The 21,745-nt window shown below is 30.8% G+C and overlaps 1 protein-coding gene across 1 annotated transcript in view; it reads left to right on the top strand.

Moving 5' to 3' along the window:
* Positions 1–21,745, top strand: part of LOC106460789 (E3 ubiquitin-protein ligase MARCH6-like) — a gene marked incomplete at its 3' end in the record, with an annotated part of 31,646 nt that overhangs the window by 7,272 nt on the left and 2,629 nt on the right. The window contains exons 2-10 of the mRNA XM_022387582.1: positions 3,624–3,720; positions 7,063–7,136; positions 8,581–8,712; positions 9,353–9,425; positions 11,822–11,975; positions 12,756–12,825; positions 13,929–13,990; positions 15,083–15,115; positions 18,712–18,763. Of these exons, the coding sequence (XP_022243290.1) occupies positions 3,624–3,720; positions 7,063–7,136; positions 8,581–8,712; positions 9,353–9,425; positions 11,822–11,975; positions 12,756–12,825; positions 13,929–13,990; positions 15,083–15,115; positions 18,712–18,763 (747 nt within the window). The remainder of the gene's footprint in view (positions 1–3,623; positions 3,721–7,062; positions 7,137–8,580; positions 8,713–9,352; positions 9,426–11,821; positions 11,976–12,755; positions 12,826–13,928; positions 13,991–15,082; positions 15,116–18,711; positions 18,764–21,745) is intronic.

Below are 21,745 nucleotides of genomic sequence, written 5' to 3'. Positions count from 1 at the left end.
CTGTGTGTCGACAACGTAAGTTGCGTAGGGTGTCGACGAGACGTTACCAACCAAACGAAAGAATAACACAGGCCTGACGTAAATTAAACTTCTAATTAAAGTTGTTTTGGTTTTAAATAACGGATTTTCTATAATTCAACTACGCAGATTTCGAAAATAATATTCTTTTTTATCACGTAAGGCTTTTTACAAATACGGAAAGAAAAAAAAAAACTTTCTTAGATCAAATTATCATTTCGTTTACCACAATGAACATTTTTTATTACGTTTGTTAACAAAAATACAAACAAACTGTAGAAAAGAGAAGAACACTGATGTCAAACTAATATGCATCCTCATTCATCCTGATTTTGTTTTGAGAAATCTACGTCTTGTAGTCTAAAAACTACGTGTTGTGGTCTTTCTTTTAAGTATTGCGTCTGGAGCATCTCGTTTCAATGGCCAGCACTAATCAGCCATCACGCTGATGCTCCACCTTCCCTGATACTTCTTCTCTATTTCCCTGATGTCTTGATGAAACATTTCCAGACGTCTCCGGTTGAAAACAATCCCTTTCATCATTTCTATTGACATCAGATTCAGAATCAAATGAAATTGTATCAAGAGTCGCTGGTGGAGTAGGTACAGGTACATCAGGTCCATGAGCAACAGGTCTTATGGCATATTAAAGGTTCGGATAAGAAATTTCCATTATATTTCGAGTGTTGTAGCCTTGCACGTTACATGAGCAAAAATGGCAGTCATCTCCATGGGTTTTAGGCTCACGCCAAGCCATTGAAATTCCAAAAGGCAAAGACTTTTTCTTATCTCTAGTCCATTGTCTCAACCTTTCGTCAGAAACAGTGCAAACTTTGTGTGGAACTCATGATTTTTGTTGGTTCCCAAATTTTAGTCCAAAATACGCGTAATAGGCTTTTTTGACGAATTATGTAATGTTTTGCCACAAATATAACAGAATATGTTTGGGTCATAGTGATGAATAAGTAACAATGAAAAGAAAAAATATTGTCAAAGTGCACGCACAAACAAATATTACCCAGAAACGACACGTCATGCGTCCTGTTAACCGTTTATATATCAACAGTGTGTTTCTTGTGGGTTCAAGAACTAATGATACGACTCTCACGTCGCGATTGATCTAGAGAAATCTATAGTCAATGGTTGTTAAGATTTTAAGCATAACAAAATGTGACCCGACTTCAGTGAAAATGATTTACTTATGTAAATGTATATATGACGTTTTGTGAAATATCTGTACGTGGTGGAGAAAAATGAACATCATTTTCGGATTCAGCATACAGGAATTATTGCAGTACATGTAAAAATTTCATGACAATAAAACCATCGTAGGCCTGTGTAATTAAGAACATAAAAACACTATACAAAAAATATTGCATGTCGCGCAAATCAAGGTAAGAGGGTTTAGTGTGTAGTCAGTAAAAACATTTTGGAAACAACTGTTGTTTAGAAAGTCTAGTCTTATTCTTTTGTTCTTGTTCGGGGATACTGACGAGATGTGGAGTTCCTAGAAATTGGTGTAACTCAGTGACAAGTGGTAAATCAAGTGATATATTCTTCACATTTATTTTCAGTATTTTAAACAGCTTAACACCTAACCAATGCACATTAGTAATTTGAGTAAATAAGAATCCTCAATTCTGCGGGTCAGTGAAATTCTTTATAAATAAAGAATTTCTGTGGCGAGTACAAGACATTACAAAAAACATAGATTTATTCATAATGATTTAATTTACAATCCATTACTGTATGTAGCCTAGTCTTGTTTTTCTTTTTTATTTGTACTTGTTCATGATTAATGATGGGAGCAGATTTTTTCCAAAACCCGTACAACTTCGTGACAAGAAAAAAAAAAAGGAATCATTGGGCCTCATATTTACTTTTAGTAAAACGTTTTAGAATGTAATGTGCTAACGTAAAAAAAAAACATCGTTGAGTATGTGATGGAAAATGTATAGTGCTGAAGTTATTACATGACACTGACAATGTTACAAAAATTGGTCTTAAAATTAAAACTATTGTGTGGAGGTTCACATTTAATGCCTCAGGTTGTGCCTTTGCAGCTGTGCTTTTTGAATGGTAGATATGACCTAGTTTATCAAATTCAAAGGTAAAAAAACAAACAAAAAAAACAACATAAAGTTTGTATCTTAACAGATTTATAATTTTATTTCTATAGAATGATTTTGGTTATAAACCATGATACTGTACAAAATTACACTTATAGTTTTATTTTTTTTATTATTATAAGGAAATGATTAAAATGAAGAACTTTCTGAAAAAATTTTTTCTGAAAGAATAACAAATAAGCTCACATTTGATTTTATTAAGTTTATTTCAGATGTTCTGAAAAATCTTAGTGATGACACCTTTCTTATTAATCATGTAAAGAATCAGTTTTGAGATCATTCCAAAGGCTTACCTTTATGTACTTAATGTAGATAACAAAAGTTTCTGAGTTTGGGAACAGAATATCACACCAGGCTATATGGCAACTGTCACGAATTAGCTAATATTCATAAACAAGCATGCAATTATATATATATTGGGAGGAACACAATATATATTCAAGTGTATTATAATATATAAAGATGTTAAGAAATCTGTTTTGAGTGGTGGGGGTTGAACCTGGAACCCTTAGTTCATACAGTTTTTATGACACTGATGTACTACCAAATCCTAAGCAAATAACCTCCATCACAGACTTTACAATGTAAGGATATGCCTTGTGTGGGTATGGTATAGTAGTTCATGCATTCACATTCTAAAACTTTAGAAGTTTACTGTAAGCTAATGATAAGTGCATTCTCTGTATTCAAGAAAGGGTGTTGTTTAATTAAACTGAGAACACAGCTTAGTCACATCAGTATCAAGGTGAATATTTATTATAACTGTTGAGTCACAAAGTACAATTTTTTTTATTCTTTAATTTAATTGTCTTGTGATGTTTTCAGTCTGTTTTTGTTGTTGTCTTACTTCTGAGTTGAACAGTATTAGCTGTATTTTGTAATCAGTTAAGTATAAATAGCATGTATAAAGTAATCTGATGGGTATTGAACCAGTGAGCTTTCACTCTCACCAGCATTTTAAGGCTAATGCTCTTCTATCTTAAACAAGTTTGAACCCAAAACAAGCTGATTTCTCAACCTGATCATCATAGTGAAAATTATTAAGAAACTAAGTAAGAGGTAGTCCATGTTTATAGTACTCTAATAGTTAAATAAGAATGCATTTGTGAGTGTAAAAAGTCTAGAATCCTTACTCTTAAGTTTATTACTTGACATCCAGAGGTCATCACAGCTTCAAATACTAACAATAGCAAAAACATTACTTATTTGTATGGAAGTAAAAAAAAAGTTGGAACAATACTGTTCTATAATTTATTACTTTTATAACAGCTTAATATGAACTTGGACTTAATATAGAAATATGGTTATTAAAGAAAGGAAATATTTGCTTCTATATGTACTTTTAGCCACAGACTGACATTTTATAGATTTAAGCCTCTTATTTTTGTGGTGCTTGTACAATCTGTAAAAACAAAATCTGAAGTAAAACTAAATGATTATTGTATTACAGTAATATTACACATTTATAATTTTCAGATATTTGCAGAATGTGTAGAAGTGAAGGAAAACTAGAAAGTCCACTTTACTATCCTTGTGTTTGTAGAGGGACTATGAAATATGTCCATCAAGAATGGTGAGTTGTGATTGTGTGAGTGAACCAGAAAATAATAAGTACGTTAGTAAATTTTTTTTTTTGTAAAATAGAAGCCATTCATGATAATCTTTGGACTATAATGTTTTCAATCTAATAATATTGTATTTAAATAATCATAACAATTTATAGAAATATGTTTAGTACACTGTTAAAAAGATATTTTGAAATGGTTTTTGCAGGTGTATATTAAATAATAAAAGCAGTTACACAAAAAATAAATTAATAATTGAATTGTTCATTAAATGTCAATATTACTTCCTACTATAAATTACTATTATGTCTCACTATTGTTCACTGCCACTAACTGTATCTCAAGGCTAGTCTTGCATATATAATAAATTTTTAGTACTATTGGCCATAATACTAGTAGTAAACTGGACCTGGTACATCATGAACAACTCTTCAGTTGTTTCTCCATTACCAGGGAGGATGTCATTTTAATAGAATGTGTTGGTGGAAGCTCAGTATATTTAAATTAACACACACATTTAATGTCAAAAATGTATTTTTTATAGGCTTGTGTTAAACATTCACAAAAGAAGCCCTGTAGTTTTCCATAGTTTTTTGTTTTACGGTCTTCTATTGCCTCTGTTACACAGTCAGAAATAATATAGTGGCTTATTGACTCAATGTACTTTGTTTAACTTTGATGAATAAACAATACGATAATTGGATTTGATTTACTGCCATTGTTTCTTCTCTGTTTCGTGCTTCTGCTTGATATGTACATGTTTTAAGCTCTCATTTTAGCAGTACTCATGATATAAATCATATATTATTTGATCACAATATCATTTACTGGTTATGTATTTTAATTAGTAACATCTGTAATATCTGTCAAAAAAATAGAAGCAGTCAATGATGCAGTTCATATCTGTGAAACAACAAGCAAGTGCCTATTAGTTTTAATGACATAATGTAGGTGAGCAATAACATCAATTTAACACAGATACTACACAAAATTATAACTTACCTATAAATATAGCTATTCGTAATATGTTTTGTTCATTTGTTTAACTTCGAGCAGTTAATATTCTTTGAAAATTACCATGGTGAGATTTATGGTGAGATTTATTGAATGTAATTTTTTATGGATGATAATATTTATATTTGTGATGATTACCAGGATTGATCATTGATTATAATTTTTACCTCCTTTTTCACCACTGTGATACTTCTTTTCATCCAATTGTATGTTTTAAGTAACTTAACATTCTAAACAACTAATTGTATGGTTGCTTGATCTGACCCATGCCTGTTGTGATGAGCTGTACTACATTTTTCAGCTGCTCTTAGAATAAAAGTTAAGTTTATAAACTTTTGCCATTTTTCTATAGTTCCTGGAGTTGCAACATAGCATTGCTCAAGCAAGTTTCTAACTTTAACTTCCTCACTTATTCTTGTTGGCAAATCAGACAGTAGCTGCAGGTGGACTTGCCCTTGATCTTCACTGCCTGTTGGCCGACTAATCTAACAGGCACCAATGACTATTTGCAAATGTCAGAAACTTTAGAGTTAATTGCCATATTTAAGTGATTTAGCTTAACATATAGCAAGAACTCCTAAAGTTCTCACAGTAAAATTGTGTATGTAACTTTGGGTGCATATTGTTTTCTTGTTTTATTCTATTTTGTCATGTTTCAGGGGAACTGTTAAAGTCATTCTAAAAGTACTATTACTTCACTAAATTTAAGGCAAGTGCCATAAGTTTCTTGCCAGTGAATTAGGGTTATTTACATTCACCAAATGTGGATGAGTGTTCTTAGTGGAGAATTGACTCTGATATTGTTAGGATTGTATTCTCTGTGTTATATAGTGAAGGTATTGTAATTGTTAGTGAAACCCAAGGTAGGAACTTGGATTTCACTGCTTGAATGAATCATTATTTTATTTAGGTAGACTAAAGTAAGAGTAATGTAACTTGCCATTGTTTTTCTTTTGATTATTAATCCTGTTTCACAGTTTGGTCTGCAGCAGGTGGGGGGGACTCAGTCTTTTTTTCTCTAATAAAATATTGTTAGCACCTGCTTGTTTTCCATATAAAGTACACACACACACACCCATTAGTTGCCCATTCTGTGGTAGTGTATTGCATGGTTACCCATTGCACTGTACTTTGTTCTGTTTGTATTGTCTGCATTGTAGCTCAATAAACATTTGCATTCTGTGTGAAATCTGTGTCAGTCACATTCTTTGTGGTTCCATCTATCACACCTGTTGGGGAAACACACCTACATAAGAGATCGATGAATCTTCTGTGTTTGGGGCCTTGGAAATTTTCTGCTTTGCAGACAACCCTTAATATACCAAACCCCCTACGTCACAGTGATAAGTCAGTCGGGGGGGGGGGTCTTTTCAAGATGGTTATGAATACAGAGTTTATTCTATCTTGGCACTTTTACTAAATCAGATCAGAGCTGTACCATTTTCACTAATTTATTTGCTGCCTTAACAAGAAGATGAATATCTTCACTGAAACAGATAACTTCAACTGGTTGTTTTGAACTGTTAAGCATAAATGATTTTCATTGTGATAGTTTTTATTTTTGTTAAACTGAAAAAGTCACCTATTTATTGGTTGTCCCAAGTCTAGATAAAGAGTGTAGAGCATAGAAATTAGTAGTCAGAGTGTGATATCCTTTCCTTGTCAATCACAATGATGAAGAAAAGTGAAGAGAAAATCATGAAAAGGATTTTAATACAATTTTGCATTGTATGTTTTTCAAGTTCTTAATCAAACGTAATATTCATTTTAGTATATAAAGATTAATCTAAAGTATTAATTAGACCTAATCTAAAGTATTAATTAGAACTTAGGGTCACATTGTTTTAATTAATATATTTTTTGGTAGATAAGTCCACATAAGAGCTTTCCCACTTGCTTGACTTGAATATCATCTTAGAGCTAGAAATTATTTGGCTCAATATTGTCGATTTATCATATTTTGGGAATATCTTAGCACATGTTTTAACAAAACTTTATGTTAATGCAACTTTTTAAAAATCAGTATTATAATAATGCAATTTCGTTTCACAGTTTCTCTTATTAAAGTTTATGAGAGGGTATTTTACATATATACTATGATTTTGCCTCTCATTGGTTTGAATAATGTAACTCAGTGATGGTAAACCCTAGAATAGACTTGCTAGCCTTTTATTTCTTTTGGTGATGAAAGAAGAAAAAAAACATTTTCCTTTTTTTTCATATACTTGTAACAAGCTTTTGCCAATTGTTATTTCTGTATATATCAATGTCAAGTTCAGATGGCAACAGTAGTAAGAATTTTTTAGTACAAACAATATCTTCTTATTTTAATACAGTTTACAGACATGGCTCAAATTCAGCAAAAATGAATTCTGTGAAGTCTGCACTCATCGTTTTTCTTTTGTACCAAGTAAGTTTGATAGAAATGTTAACCATTAAGTGTTTTCTGATATGTTTAAAAAAAAAAAGATCTATTTATGGTAGGATTAGGTTATAATGTAGATTGTTTGTTTTCTTGTAATTTAAATTTTTAGTATTTGTCCTAAAAAGAGAATTATATGATGTGGCAGTTATCATATTAGCAAATTTTATTTTGAATTCTATTTATAGCAAGGACAGGTTGTTTGAGTTATTTTTTGTAAAAAATGTATAAGTAAATATTATTTGAAATGGTTATGGTTTAAATGTGAAATGATTACTTATTTCTGTAATTAACAATAAAAAATATACACACCCACATACAATATTTTTGTCTGTGCATGTGTGTATATGTATTTGCATACATATTGTTTGTTTGATAAAATGCTAAGCTGCACAATGGGCTATCTGCACTGTGCCCATTGCAGGAATTGAATCATAAAGCTTACCACTGAGCTACTGGGAGGAGGACAACTAGATAAAACTCTAGCACTTTCAACAGGTAGACTTATCTTTTTTCTTACATAAAATCATCATTTTACCTTTCCTTTTGAAGAAAACAGGTCAACTTTAGCAACCACATATAAGTGAACGTATTTCATTTTATTAGAGATTTAAGGAATTTCTATATTTGCCACTAAATGATACAAATTTTGAGAAAGGGCTATCACATATTTTTATAAAGAAATTTCAACCAAATAACAGAAAACACAAATTTAGCTATACATGTTTTAATATCTGACTATAAAATGTCTGCTGGTGGCTCAGTGGTAAGTCTGAGAGCTTGTAGCCCTAACAGATGAGGTTTCGATACTTGTAGTGAACAAAGCACGGGTAGTCTATTTTGCTTAACAACAGACAAACAAACAAAAGAAAATAAAACTTTTTTTTTACTTTCTGAAAGGCAACCAGGTATTTACTAAAAAATAAAAAAAGGTCATACTCAATATGTTATTGTCTTAAAAGATAAAATAGGCTGATGTTTTGTAATAGTTAAATATGAATTTATATTATTTAAAACTTCGAAGTGTATTTCTTTAAGAAATTGAGAATTTTCTTTGAAATTATTGCTGCTTGCTGTATTAATAATTAGTGGCTTCCATGCAAGCCTACTTAAGCTAAACAGTTTGAAAAGGTATGAATTAAAATTTAAATATTGTTTCAATATAATTGTAAGTTTTGAGTGTTTATATTATTTAAAATATCGACGACCAATGATGGTATTTTTTAACACCCAATTTGAAGAGTACTTTTCTGACTGGCATTTCTACTGGCACTAACTTATGAGTGCTTTAGGTAAACTGTTCTTACAGTGTAATACACATTGCCAAACACTAAGAATGATTCATAAAGGATAAATTTTTATGTTGGTGAAAAAGTAAGTCCATATGGTTTAACTTAGGTAATGATTTGAAAAATATTTTCTTTATTTTCAGTTTATTCTTCTGATATGCCTCCCAAAAGTTCGTTAAAATATTTTTTTTCTACAACAAAAACTCTCACATTTAGAGCTTTGAAATGGTTCTTTGTACTGTATCTATGGATAGGGATTCTCCCACTTTGTATTGGTAAGTTCATGTAAAAACAACAATAATCAAAAGTTTCTCTCTTTGCAAACTATAAAATGAGTTTAGTGGTTATTTTTTGTAATGAATTTACTAATATTTAATATGTACATTGCTCCCTCATTATTATTGTGTTATAAGCTTGTTATATAGAATAAATGTTTTTTGATCATGATCTTTGATGTTAGAAGATACTTCATAATATTTTGTGACTTGGATAGGCTTATGAAACCCGACTGATTTAATATGCACCTTAGTTTAGTTGACAGTACTTATTAAATTGTTTTCTATTTTATGACACCATTTTTTCAAAGTAAAATTGATGCAATCAAAACTATAGATATTTGTGTAATATTCCTCTTAGAACACTATCATTTGTAGCCTTGTAGGAAACTCAAATAATGAATATTCTGTTTTTAGCACCAGTGGCCTTTACATGCAAAAAGTTTTTAAATCATTCTGATATGCAAAAAATCACTTTTTCTCACCTGTGATTTTAAACTACAAGATTTTGTCTATACATTTTAATTTTTTTAGCAAACGATTTAGTTGTAGTAGATAAAAAAAAGAAGAATATACAAAAAAAATATGGTTAGAAAACATCCAAATAAAAGTATATAAAATATATATTTTGCTTTTATAGCAAGGATTTCTACATTTATGTTCAATGGATCATTAAATACTACATTGATGCTACCCATGGAAGTAGTTAAAATGTGAGTATGAGTGGATCGTTTTTAAACAATGGTGTTATGTTTAATGATGTTAAAAAGGAACTAAACAATTACCAGGTTTTTACTCGTTTTTAACCACTTTTAATGAATTGTCGTGCAAATGTATTCTGAGATGAATTATCGTGTAAATATGTTCTAGCAATTGCTAAGATGAAACATTAACATTTAAAATGGCAATAAAACATGATCAAACAATTAAGTCATTTTTGAAGTGACTGTTGAAACTGTTTATTTCCATGTGTGGAAGTAAGACTCAAATAGTAATAAGAAAGAAAAACAGTATTGCAATACAGAATGAAAATAAGAACAAAACTTGTTGCATTTTTTACCCATTATTTTAAAAACTTAAATTTCACTTGGTGGTGATCAAAGATGCCACAGCAGCATCCCCACAACTGAAGTTAATTGTACTGCAAAAAAGTGATTAAAGAACCTTAATCAGTTCAGGTATATATAAAGAATATCTTAATATATTTAACTGTCTTTACCTAAACGTTTTTCCAAACATTCAAGAATATAAATATATATATATTCTTGAATGTATGGAAAACATATGTATATATATAAAGATCTGAGATGACACACACCTCTACACACAGTTAAGCTATCTTCCCCATGAGTCGGCTTTAGAGACTTGCTTGCCAGTAGCCTCTTTTAGGCAACTTTCACCTAATCTTATGTATTGCACTAATGTATAATGATGTTATTTAAGAAACTTCCTTTTGTTCTATAAACTACGAACTGACAAGTTCATGTAACACCTACTACTGCTTGTGTGAGTGAACAATTTCGTTAAACAGATAATATACCAACTATGGCTTATGGAAGCTCACTGAATGTGGATAATGTGACAGCTATTGTGCATAGGGTAATGGGTTCCCTTAAGTAGCCAGGACTTTCAGCTCCAATCCCTTCTTCAAGCAGTCCTTCCCCCGATAAGAACGAATTTGACTGCTTGTTTTCTCCTCCTAGTTATGCTTGGGAAACCTTTCTTTCTGTTGAAGAGAACCCTCAAACTTTCTCACATGATCAGGTCATAATTCCACAGGTATGTACCATTCTTTTTCTTTCCCTTGTGTCATGTGTTTCTTCTCTTTCCCTTCTTCCTAATCCTAACTCTAATTACTTTTTATTTTACCTCTTCCTTATATTAGCATGTGTTGACCAACTACATTTTCACAATCTCTTCCTTTGCTCTCCTTGTTTATCTGATTCTTATATCCTGAATCTCAGCCATTCTGAATTCCTTTTCTCGAATTCCTAAAATTTGGAATCTCTGTTGACTGTTTGGAAGTAGACTAATAGGTGTTGGTTTTGTCCTTCAATGTCCCTTCTTCATATGTTCCTTCTTACCATAATATTTATTATCTCGCCTCTCCTTAAATATGATGCACTCCACTTTGCTCTAGAGGATTTTACAGGCAATTCTAGTTCCCTTGTCTTCTCCTGTATAGCCTGTTCCACTTTTTCTTTCTTCCATTTCCTGCTTACTTTGCTCTTTGTTGTTGGGAATTGTTAGGTAAGGATACACTCCTTTCCCAGGATCAATTTACTTTTTCTTTTCTATGAGATCTTCACATAGTTTTTTTTACCCTGAAGTTTTTGGGGATATTCTTGATTTGATTGCATCATGAGCTGAAGCTGCCCATCATCAATCCTTACTTTTGTCTTTTATGAGCTACATTAACAAATTGCTATTTTCATGATCCAATAAAACAGCAGTTTATCTCTCAAAGAAGAATAAGCAGAAGGAGCTTTTTTTCTTTCACATCTAGTTTTCTTTGGATTCGTTTTTGTAATTGTCTTTTCTCTCTTTTCTTTGATAATTTTCTCATATTAGATATATCATCGTGGTCACATCTGTTTTGACTGTATTTATTACACTTGATAAATCTTGAACGTTGCAGTTGGAAGTAATAGGAAACATAGGTTCAAGCAGGAAAAAGCTAAACAAAAAGTCATTGACATTTGGCCAGAAAATGGAAAACAATTTATTAAAGGAGGTGTCAAGAATATTGAATAACTCTCAAATAAAGAAATTTTTGACATTTTGTCTGTACAGAATGAAACCTCTGTTCCACAGCTATTGTTTTAACATACATTTAGTAAATTGAGAAATTTTCTGAGTTTTGCATACTCTAGAATTACTGTCAATCTGGGCCTGGTTATGTCATGAACTTAGTGTTAACATATTACATGAAATGTTCTTGCATAATTTGTTATTGGGATCACTTAATAATACCTATACTAATACCTATTTATTCATTGTTAATATCTTTAGTCAGTTAAAAAATTAAAGTCAGCTTTATAGCTAGAGTTGAACTATTTAATATATATATATATATATCTTTGAAGCAGTTCTTTATTCTACAATTTAGAGGGAATATTTTGACTGATATCCTGATCGGATGGAGTATAATACTGTGTGTTCTATTCGGATTCTTCAGCATGGTTTATCTACAGGTACATATCAGTACAGAAGGAGGTCCTGAATGGTTAGAGATTGTGGAACACAATTTCCTATATAATATGGTAAAGTAATAGTTTTCTGTAGTACCAGGTTAAATTAAACAAGGATAAAAAAAAATTCCACAAATCTTTACATCTCCAGCTGGCATGTTGCATGAAATTCTATGCCTCCAACTAAAGCTTGTATTCATGCCAATTCTGTTGTTATTTGATGAGTTTCCATACAAACTAGCATACCTATCCTCTTCTGATGGTGGGAGGGGAACTTCTTTTGGATGACTTGATTTTTTAAAATAAAGTTTTGAATGATAAAATAAATTATTTCTGAATAAACTTTAACTACTGTTCCAATTATTTCTCTAACACAGGTATGAGTTGAGCAAGTGATGTTAGTTATGTTTGTTCAGTTTCAAGTTGTGCTACATCTGGTTACGTTCATACAGCTTGTTCACGAGCATCAGAAGAGAATAGTACAGTACTCGTATGCATGATGGAAAAGAAGCTTTATGGAAATAATATTCAAATAACTGCTAAACATAAAATACACATAGTTTAGATTGGTAATAACCAAGATATCAATTGACATGGCCTAAACATGCTGTAATGTTTAATTTCAAGCACTTATGACAGTTACATTTATGTGTCAAACATATTGCATGTATGTAATGATAAAATTACAATTCTTAGAGTAGTGAGATTACATTACTCTGTTTTACATATTGTTATTCATGATCAGTTAATTGATGTAATTACATATTTGTTCTTGTTCAAAGTTATATTTTGTTTATGTATGCAACATCCCTAATATTTTCATTTCTGAAATATCTCCTTGTTTTAACTAAGGATTTATTTGAAGATACAACTGATATGAGCAATGAAGATACTGTGGATGCTAATTACAACCAGTACTTTAGTAAGTAATTTATATTAATAGTGTCCTTTGTTGCATTATAAATGTTTTTCATAAACACAAAATTATGCATGTCGTTTTCTAAATGTTTTGAAACTGAAAGATATTTTCCTCACAAAAAAAAAGCATGAAATATATTTCTATAAAGTGAATGTTTAAAAGTTTTTAAGCAATATACTGTAAAACGTAGATTTATTCAAATAAATAGTTAATTTTAGTCAGATACTGTAAAATTTCACATGTGTAATAAAATGTGGGGCTTTATTTGGTTTTATTCATATGATTCCTACATTTTCCTTTATATTTCAAAAATTTCCAATAACTCATTATTTTGTTCTATTCTTAGCTGGGTTACAATTTAGATCATTATCACATCTACAACCAATTCGTAGTTGTCCAGTTGACAGAAATAAATTTGAAGAATTAGTAATGTGATGAACTGAACTTTCTTAATATAATCTCAAATAACTTGTATTTTATGTTTAGCAGTTATTTGAATTTTATTTAACACTGTTGTTTATATAAATCTCAAACGTTTCTTGAAGTCAAGAAACACAATTGGAAAGTTCTGGAAATAAAATTGTAAAAATATATTCAGGAATTAATGAAATACAAATACACTTTGCTAGTCATTACTGTGGTAGGTATGTAATCCTTTTATCACACCAAACTGTAGGAAATCAGAATATAAGGTACAGTGCTTCTTCTTATACCTTAAAATCTCTGAAGAAAAACACAAAAAAAAACTTTCTTTCTTCCATATACATATTGTTTTCATTTTCTACAGTTATTTCACATAGCTGCAGATAAAGCCCTAAAAACAGTAGCTTTAGCTTTAAAGAACATATTAGTAATTTTTACGAAAATTAAAATTTTGAGTTATTTACATTTAGTGCAGTAAATTTTCTAACGTCAGTGTTATTCTATAAAATTTGTTTTATTTGGTGTCAAACAAATTTTTTTGTGATTTAGTTAATTTGATATACAAAGAGAATTTATTACATTAGGTAAGCATTAATATTATTTTTAAAATATTGTTTGTGTCGTGATTAAATTTTATTTAAGGAACATTCATATATTTTATTTGTTCCCTCTGATTTTATTAGATCAAAACAGTGTGCATAGCCAAGGAGAAGATCTTGAAATTGAAGAACGTTCATGGGCAGAGGTCAGTAAACATTTTATGTTCTATAAAAAATGAGTACCTGATTATTGTTTTTTTTACCTTGTGATTTACTTTGAATTGTTATTTGCTGTTTTATTTTTCTACTTTCATATATATCATTATGTATTGAATATAAAGAGAAGTTAAGATTCAGTTATAAAACTCTTTAAAGTGAGATATTTTGTCAGTCTATAATATAAATTGAAATGTTCAAGTAGTTTAATTTATATCTTAGGTTTATCAAAAAGAAAAATACACATCAGTTTTCGAGCAATTTTTTTTTTCAGTTGATTGCATTAAGGTACAACAGTAATTACATACACACCACAATTTGAAAAACGAAGCTACAGGCTGTTGACTTTTTTAAAAGTGACTTAGGCTGCTCATAGTATTGGGAGGTATGATGATCTGTGATATAAATTTCAGAACAAAATATATGTTTTTAATTTTTTTATAAATATATGTTAGCCAGTGTAACCAATTTTGCTTTTTCAGAAATATAAACCTGCTGTCATATTGCTTCTTAGCCTGTAAACCAAACATCATCTAACTTCTGTGATGATTTGTTCTTCTCTTTTAACTATTCACATTACATGTGATTTTGGTTTTAAGATTTAATGGTAAATGTAATTATAAAAAGAGTAACAATGCTATAAAGCACTAAGCCTTTTTCTATTCTTTTATCTTCAAAGCTAGATGTTGTTTTTATGAATACTTTCTTCAAGTGATCATAATGACTGATAAAAATTGATATTTTTAAATCTTTGAAGCAAATAAGTTATGACCCCTATTTTGTTTTGTTCTAATCGATTTCAACAATAGATGAGATGGTTGTTTATATATTTTATTGGGAGGAAGGTACATATATAATGGCCTCACTTGGTGGTAATGTAAGTGAAAAATATAACATCTATAATCAAGATATTAACAATAAAGTGATCTAATTTAGTGACTGATTATCAGTTTTGAAAATCACAGTTTGAATGTAACAAATAATTCAGTGATTTAGTTGTGGGTATTTATGAGCAATCTTGTATTATTTCTTCATTCATTTATTGTAATATCTTAAAGTTATTTTTCCTTTTTCTTCCTCAGATTCTTGGGTTTGAAGGTACAAGCTATTTTCTTGTAAGTAAAGTTTTGGGTTTTTCTTGCCTCTCCTGAATGCGAAATATATATTGTTTTTTTTGTGATTAAATTCACTGAAGAAATTAAGCTGTAGCCCTTTGTATTATTAAACATCTCTCAGATTCAAATTCCACTTTTGAACTCTTAGAATAAAATGATAAAAAGCCTATAACCCAATTGTTTTCGAAAGGCAGACCTTTCTTCTTTAGGGGCAAAGAGTACCTTTTGTTATTATATAGTACTCACATAATGTCAAAGATACTGAAACATTTTCTGACCAAAAAAGAAAAATATTCCAGACTCCATACTGTAATTTCATACAAACATGTGGATTTTGGTAACTATTTCACATTCACATCTCTATGTTTAGTAAAGATAACAGTATCAATAGAGCCACCCTTGCAACAGGTGATGATGTAAAATGTGTGATACGGAAAGTTGAGTTGGTTATATTAAAATAATTTTGAGTATACAAATCAGTAAGTCAGCTGACAGACTACAGCCAATTTAAAGTTGTGGTGGAATGGCATGTATCAGAACTACATTTTGACATTGTTTGGTGGTTTGTAGGTAATGTGATGTCACCAAAAATTGATTGCTCGTGGGAAGAGTATGTAACTGCTCTTTCTGATACAAAATATTCATATACTCAGATCATAAAGATGTATTTGTATTCAGATCATATATTTATCATATATTGTACTTCTTAATGGCATTGGAAAGGAAAGAAATATGGATCAACTTAGAACACAAAGACAATTTAGGAAGAGACCTGCAACAAGTCATATTCTAGCCGTGATAAGCAAAGTGCAGCATCTAGTAAGAGTTAAGTAAATGCCATCCATGTATTTCAGACAACAGTACACAACATAATAAAGAAAGATTTCTGTTGAAAACAAGGCCAACAGGGTATGAGTTCGTAAAATAAGACTTCCAGTCATACCCTGCATTTAGTTGTTGCATACCACAAGCAGCTGAAGAATAAATTGAATAGTCATGTTATTCCATAAAAAAAAAAATCAGTAAAGTTTGCTGTGGATTTCTGTGTGATCATACTGTTGAATTAGGCACAGGGAAACCATTGTCCTCATAGACTAGATGGATTATGAAAAGCATCAAGAAGGGGTAGTGTGCTTTGGACATGAAAGGATTATTTAGGAGCCTTTTGCAATGAAAACTACACTGCAAGGATATTGTTAAGATGCACAATTGTTAGAGGATGACAAGACATGGTGATATAGACTATAATGATATGTTGAGACTTCTACATCACTTAAACATAGACACTCAACCTTTGTATTACTTTAAGAACTATTTTATTTCTGTGTAAAAATGTGAAGAGAACCACATCTTTTGCTTACGTAATTCTTAATCCTATGTAAGGGAACCAAAAGGATCACTGGTAGGATTTTGTTTAAAAAAAAGTCATATTAAGAGATAGTTAATAAATGGTAGCCCAGACAAATTCATTGCTCACTTATGGTATGAGATAATTTTATTATTTTTTGAAACTGTATTATGTAACTTTATTTTATTGTTGTAAACCTCTCCTTACAAGTTTGTACAGTGTAGTTTTACCTGTATTCTGATAACAAAAAAAATAGTAGAAACCCCTACCTGTAGAATAGAATAGTCCTCACTTCATGGTTGTACAAAGTAGGTATTTACTTGTTAGACAAATAAAACCACCAAGGGTATATAAATTCTGACAGTAAATTGTGTGAGCATCAGTTGTCACTATACTGGGAAAGATGAAAGATTTATCAAGCTTTGTCCCAAATTTACACTGCATGGTTATCATATCAAAAACATCATTTAATAAGGGATATTGTGGTTGGAAGAGAGAGCTATAATATGTGAATAAGCCACCCCCCCCCCCTCCTCCCAAAGAAGGTGAAAATGCTGGTAAAATTTCATTCATGCCCCATGGCCTCAAAGGGGGGGTCCTGAAGAAGGCAAAAAAGGTCTGTTCAGTCTACATTTAACAACTTGTAATTAAAAATATAAAAACCAATCAATGTAATTTCATTAAGACAGTCTTCCAAAACTCTATTTTTTTAACTATCTCAGTCACCATTGCAGAAGTGGAATGATCATTGAGAAAGATGAAGCTGATTAAAAATTATCTGCATTCCATTACTGCCCAAGACTGATCTAGGAATGCTGACAATTTAAAGTCACTTAGCTTGCACTGTGAACTTAAACATTATAATTAATCACTTTTATAGACAGAAGGCCAGAAAAGGGTTCTTTTAGTTAACAAAATTAATTAATTTCATGTTTGTATTATTTATCTCTCCTGGGAAACAGAATTGTCAAAACAATACAGACTAATTTAATGGGTTTCAAAACATTTAATGATAATCAAAGACAGATTTTCTCATGGAAATCGGTTACATGTCATTGTTTTTCCCTATTTTCTCTTGTTTATTAATTTTAAAAATTAACAACAAAAGTATCCTAGGAAATAAAAAAAAATCAAACAAAAAAGAACACATTGTACTGATAACATAGTTAGTAATTTTTGTGAAAGACTGCAGATTTTTAAGTTAGAGATTGGACCATTGCTAAACGTAACTGTGTAACGTGGTCAAGTAAATCATGCTTTATATGGATGTGCGATGATGACAGAGTTACAGGTACTGGAAGCAGTGTAATATTGTGAGGTTCATTTACAATGCATGTGCTGGTTCCTTTGAATGGTCATATCTCTGATAATAAACAATTTATCACCATTGACTAGGTGCACCTTGAAGTGCTCTACTTTTATCCAAGGAGATGGTTACTTTTGGAATGATAATGTCACCATAGATCTTAAATCATTCATGATTGGTTCACTAAGCATGATACAAGCTTTCAAAATGTACCCTGGCTTGCACAATCCACATAACAATTTATGGGATGTTTTAGAATAAGCTGTCAAGAGACATAGTCCTTTACAGTTAACTCTACTTAGATTGGAAAGGTTTAAACAGACACCTTCTAGACACTAATGAGGTCAAAACTATTTCATATTCAGACTGTAATTAAGGCACATGGTGGTCCAACACGTTATTAGGTTAGAGTTTCTAATATTTTGACCAGTGAGTTCATGTGTATATGTATTGTTGTAATGTGGTCATGCATTTTAACCTACGTTGCCTAGTGAATTCATCTGAAGAAAGGATACTGAAAGTATTGTCACCAAACTAACATGTCTGTCTCTTTCTTTTGGTGTTTTTTACCAGTGGCAACAAATTATATTAAATAATAAATTTGTCAAATAAGGTAGACTTATCTCCGCTCTGAAGTACTGAAAGTTTTTCCTTGTTGTCTTTTAATTTATGCTGTCAGCAAAACATTGTGACTAAAAATTTCTGAGTGTCCTTTGCACATTGCAGATCATGTGTCACTTACCCATAATTCTCTGCTCTCCCACCTTCCAATGACTTATTGTATAAATGTCAAACTATCTTACATAAGCTCTGGTTTCTCACCAAAGTTGTGGAAAGGCTTTGAATATTTAAGAAGTAAGTACCTGTTTGAAATTCATTTTAATTATAAAAGTGTAAAAATATATATTCTACCTATTACTATCTTTTTTGTTCTTATTCCAGAGAAATGTTGTCTGGGCCCTTGCATTATTAATAGGAGTTGTTTTCATATTTGGTAAGTTAATTTTTAAGATATCTTAGGAAAAAAAAAATTGGTTCTTGGTTCCTGTATATTTCTTAGGACATTATACATTAGGGTGGTTCTTATTTTTGAAGCTTTACAAAACACTTACCTCCTCATTTTGTTTCAATATATAAATAAGTAATTCACACCAAATTTATCCATATTGAATAAAATTTAGGGGTTGTTCAAAGTAGTTAAAAATTTTACCTTGTAGCTAGCATTATATCTGCATATTACAATTACTCTGGAATGTACCAGAATATTCTAGATTATTCTGGAATGTCTTAGCATATTATTATGGAATATTATAGCACATTTTGAATTATTGTATCATATTCTGTAATATTCCAGAGTATTCCAAATTATTCAAAATGTTCAAGGACATTCCATATATAAATAATCCATGATGTCACTTTTTACTTCCAGAATATTTTGTATGATATGATAGTAGTTTCTAGAATTGCTAAAAGACGACTTTAGGTCATTCAGCCCAGAGAAGATTATTGAGAGCTTCTTAAACTAGCCATAACATCTTTTGGTGGCATCCCTTCTTGTGCAGTGCAATTTATAGCACTTGAAGCATCACTGCATCATGTATGATTGACGGCCAAGTTATTATATGCTCTCTAGATCTAGATGTTTATGGGGCAGTTTGAGATCACTGGCTATAAGGAAAGCAAACTCTGCAACTTTGTTGCTAAAGTTTATCTTAGGTTATAGTTTGCTGCTCCTGATACAATTTCTGCTTCTCACAATGATTTTAACTTCCTACAGTGCCTTGCTAAGTGTAAGAAGGTGAATTCTGCTCTTTCAAAATCTGCTTGTTAAAATTTTACTAGACATCAATGGTATCTCATTTCCTTACTTTTGGAATTTTTTAATCAAGCTTTATCCACAGAGACAAAATGAGCAATGGTAAAGGCATTAAATGAGAAGGAAGGATAAACTTCCAAAGTGCATTCAACTGGATATCAGGAAGTCTGAAGATATTTCAGTTGAAGTTTACATCACAAAGAACTCAACAGACTTCTTGAGGTGCTTCAAAATTCCACCTGGATTTCTGTATTATGACTCAGAGTCATGGGATATCAGAGAGGCACTTCAGACAGTTCAACACTTGAATGTGGTAAGTGACAATGCTGAAAGGAGTGTGGCCCTTATTGAGGAGTATAATGCCATCATAACAGTGAAAGAAGAACAGAAATAATTCCTTTTTCCAGTTATGCCGAATCACAGAAAAATCTTTCCTAACAGCAAAAAAGAAACAATAACAATGCAAAAGAGACTATCCACACCAAAGTCATATAATTATGTAATTATACCATTAAACATGCAATAAAATAATAATGTACTTTAAATAAATCATTTATAATACATAAAAAATATGTTTTTATATTACATAGTACATATGGTAATAGGTTACTGCAGTTTAGAACTTTCATCTCATTGAGCAACCTCTAAATATTGTTCAAAGTAGATAAAGTTTGACACGTAATGTTTTTTGTACATTGGAACAAAATTAGGGGGTGAGTACTTTAGAATTTTTAACCTGAAATTTTACCTGCTAATAAGAATCACCTTATTATACATTTCTTGTGAAACTTCATTCACTGATAATGGATTGTTTTTGTAATGAAAGTATTTTGCAGGTGATTTAAAAATTGAACTTAATAATTGAATATTTGTATTTATTGCATGCTGGTAAAACGTTTGATGTAGTTGAAATATACAAGAAATATTTTATTTTCTTCAAAGGCTAATGTAAATATTGTCAAAGAAACACAAAAAATGGCTTGAGAATAGATAATCAATTCATAAGATTTGTATAGTTACTAGTGAAACATGTATTGGTAGTTACATTATAAATGAAACATTGAATTAAAGTAATTTTCTGTAGTGATGTGATTACGAAGATTAAGAGTTTGATAAAGTAACTTGTTTCTCAATGATACAAGTTGACAGATATAGCAGTGAAACCATTAAAATGTCAAATTTTGGCAAACACCAAAGATATTTTTACTAAAGTGGTTCTCTGAAATATTTTTTGTTTAGAAAAATACAATTTATTAGTTTCAGGCAAACAGACTCTTTAATTTATAAATGAACTATGGTAGATAAATATTAGCAATTCTAATTAGATTGAAAAATATTATAGATTTCTCACATTTTGAATGTCAAATTTCATGTATGTTAAAATAGTTTTGAACAGAAAACATACAGAGTAAATGCACTGTTGCTGTCACATCTTATTAACTAAATTAGACTATCGATCTTCAGAACAAACTTTACAACACCTACAGAATCCTGGTGAAGAGGAGTTTGGAAGGGTTTCATTTTGAAATTTCTCTTTTCTTTGTCTTTACTATGACTCGTAACCGTGTTTTCTGAGCTAAGTGACATTGTTTGCAGGATCAGTATAACTTTGTCTTATATGACTGAATATTAAGACCATGTGCATGACTTGTCCTCAGTTGAACAAGAGTAGCTTTGAGTTTTGGGGATGAATAATAATCAACTGCTGGTGGATATGACAGACTGTTTCTTTGTCTTCTTAGCATTGACATCTTGTACAGTTACATTGATATGTTTCCTAGTTTGTGAGTTGTCTCATTACCTTTAAGCAACATGTGCTAACACCCAATAGAGTATACATTTCATAAAATTTTCATGCTGTTGTTAGGCTTTCTGTTGGATTTATATAGACAAGGAGTCTTTAATTGTATTCACTGCAAGGATAGCTGCTGGCAAATTGTATATAATGGCCAGACCAAAATTGAAATGTTTACCAATGTTGGGGTTGAAAGTGTCTATTGCACTTAAGATTGCCTTTAGTTCTGAAGTGAAGTACAGTGCAACTAGCCCTGCTCATAGACTGATTTCCATATGGCATTTTGAATAGCATATGTAAACAGCAGACCCATTAATGGCTGGAGACGGCTTGAATGGGTAATGAAGAAAAACTTTAATATAAGT

This window comes from Limulus polyphemus, unplaced genomic scaffold, assembly GCF_000517525.1.
Source record: "Limulus polyphemus unplaced genomic scaffold, Limulus_polyphemus-2.1.2 Scaffold837, whole genome shotgun sequence".
Lineage (NCBI taxonomy): Eukaryota > Metazoa > Arthropoda > Merostomata > Xiphosura > Limulidae > Limulus > Limulus polyphemus.
The sequence above is the reverse complement of the archived record's forward strand: the minus strand, read 5'-3'. Positions and strand labels throughout refer to the sequence as shown.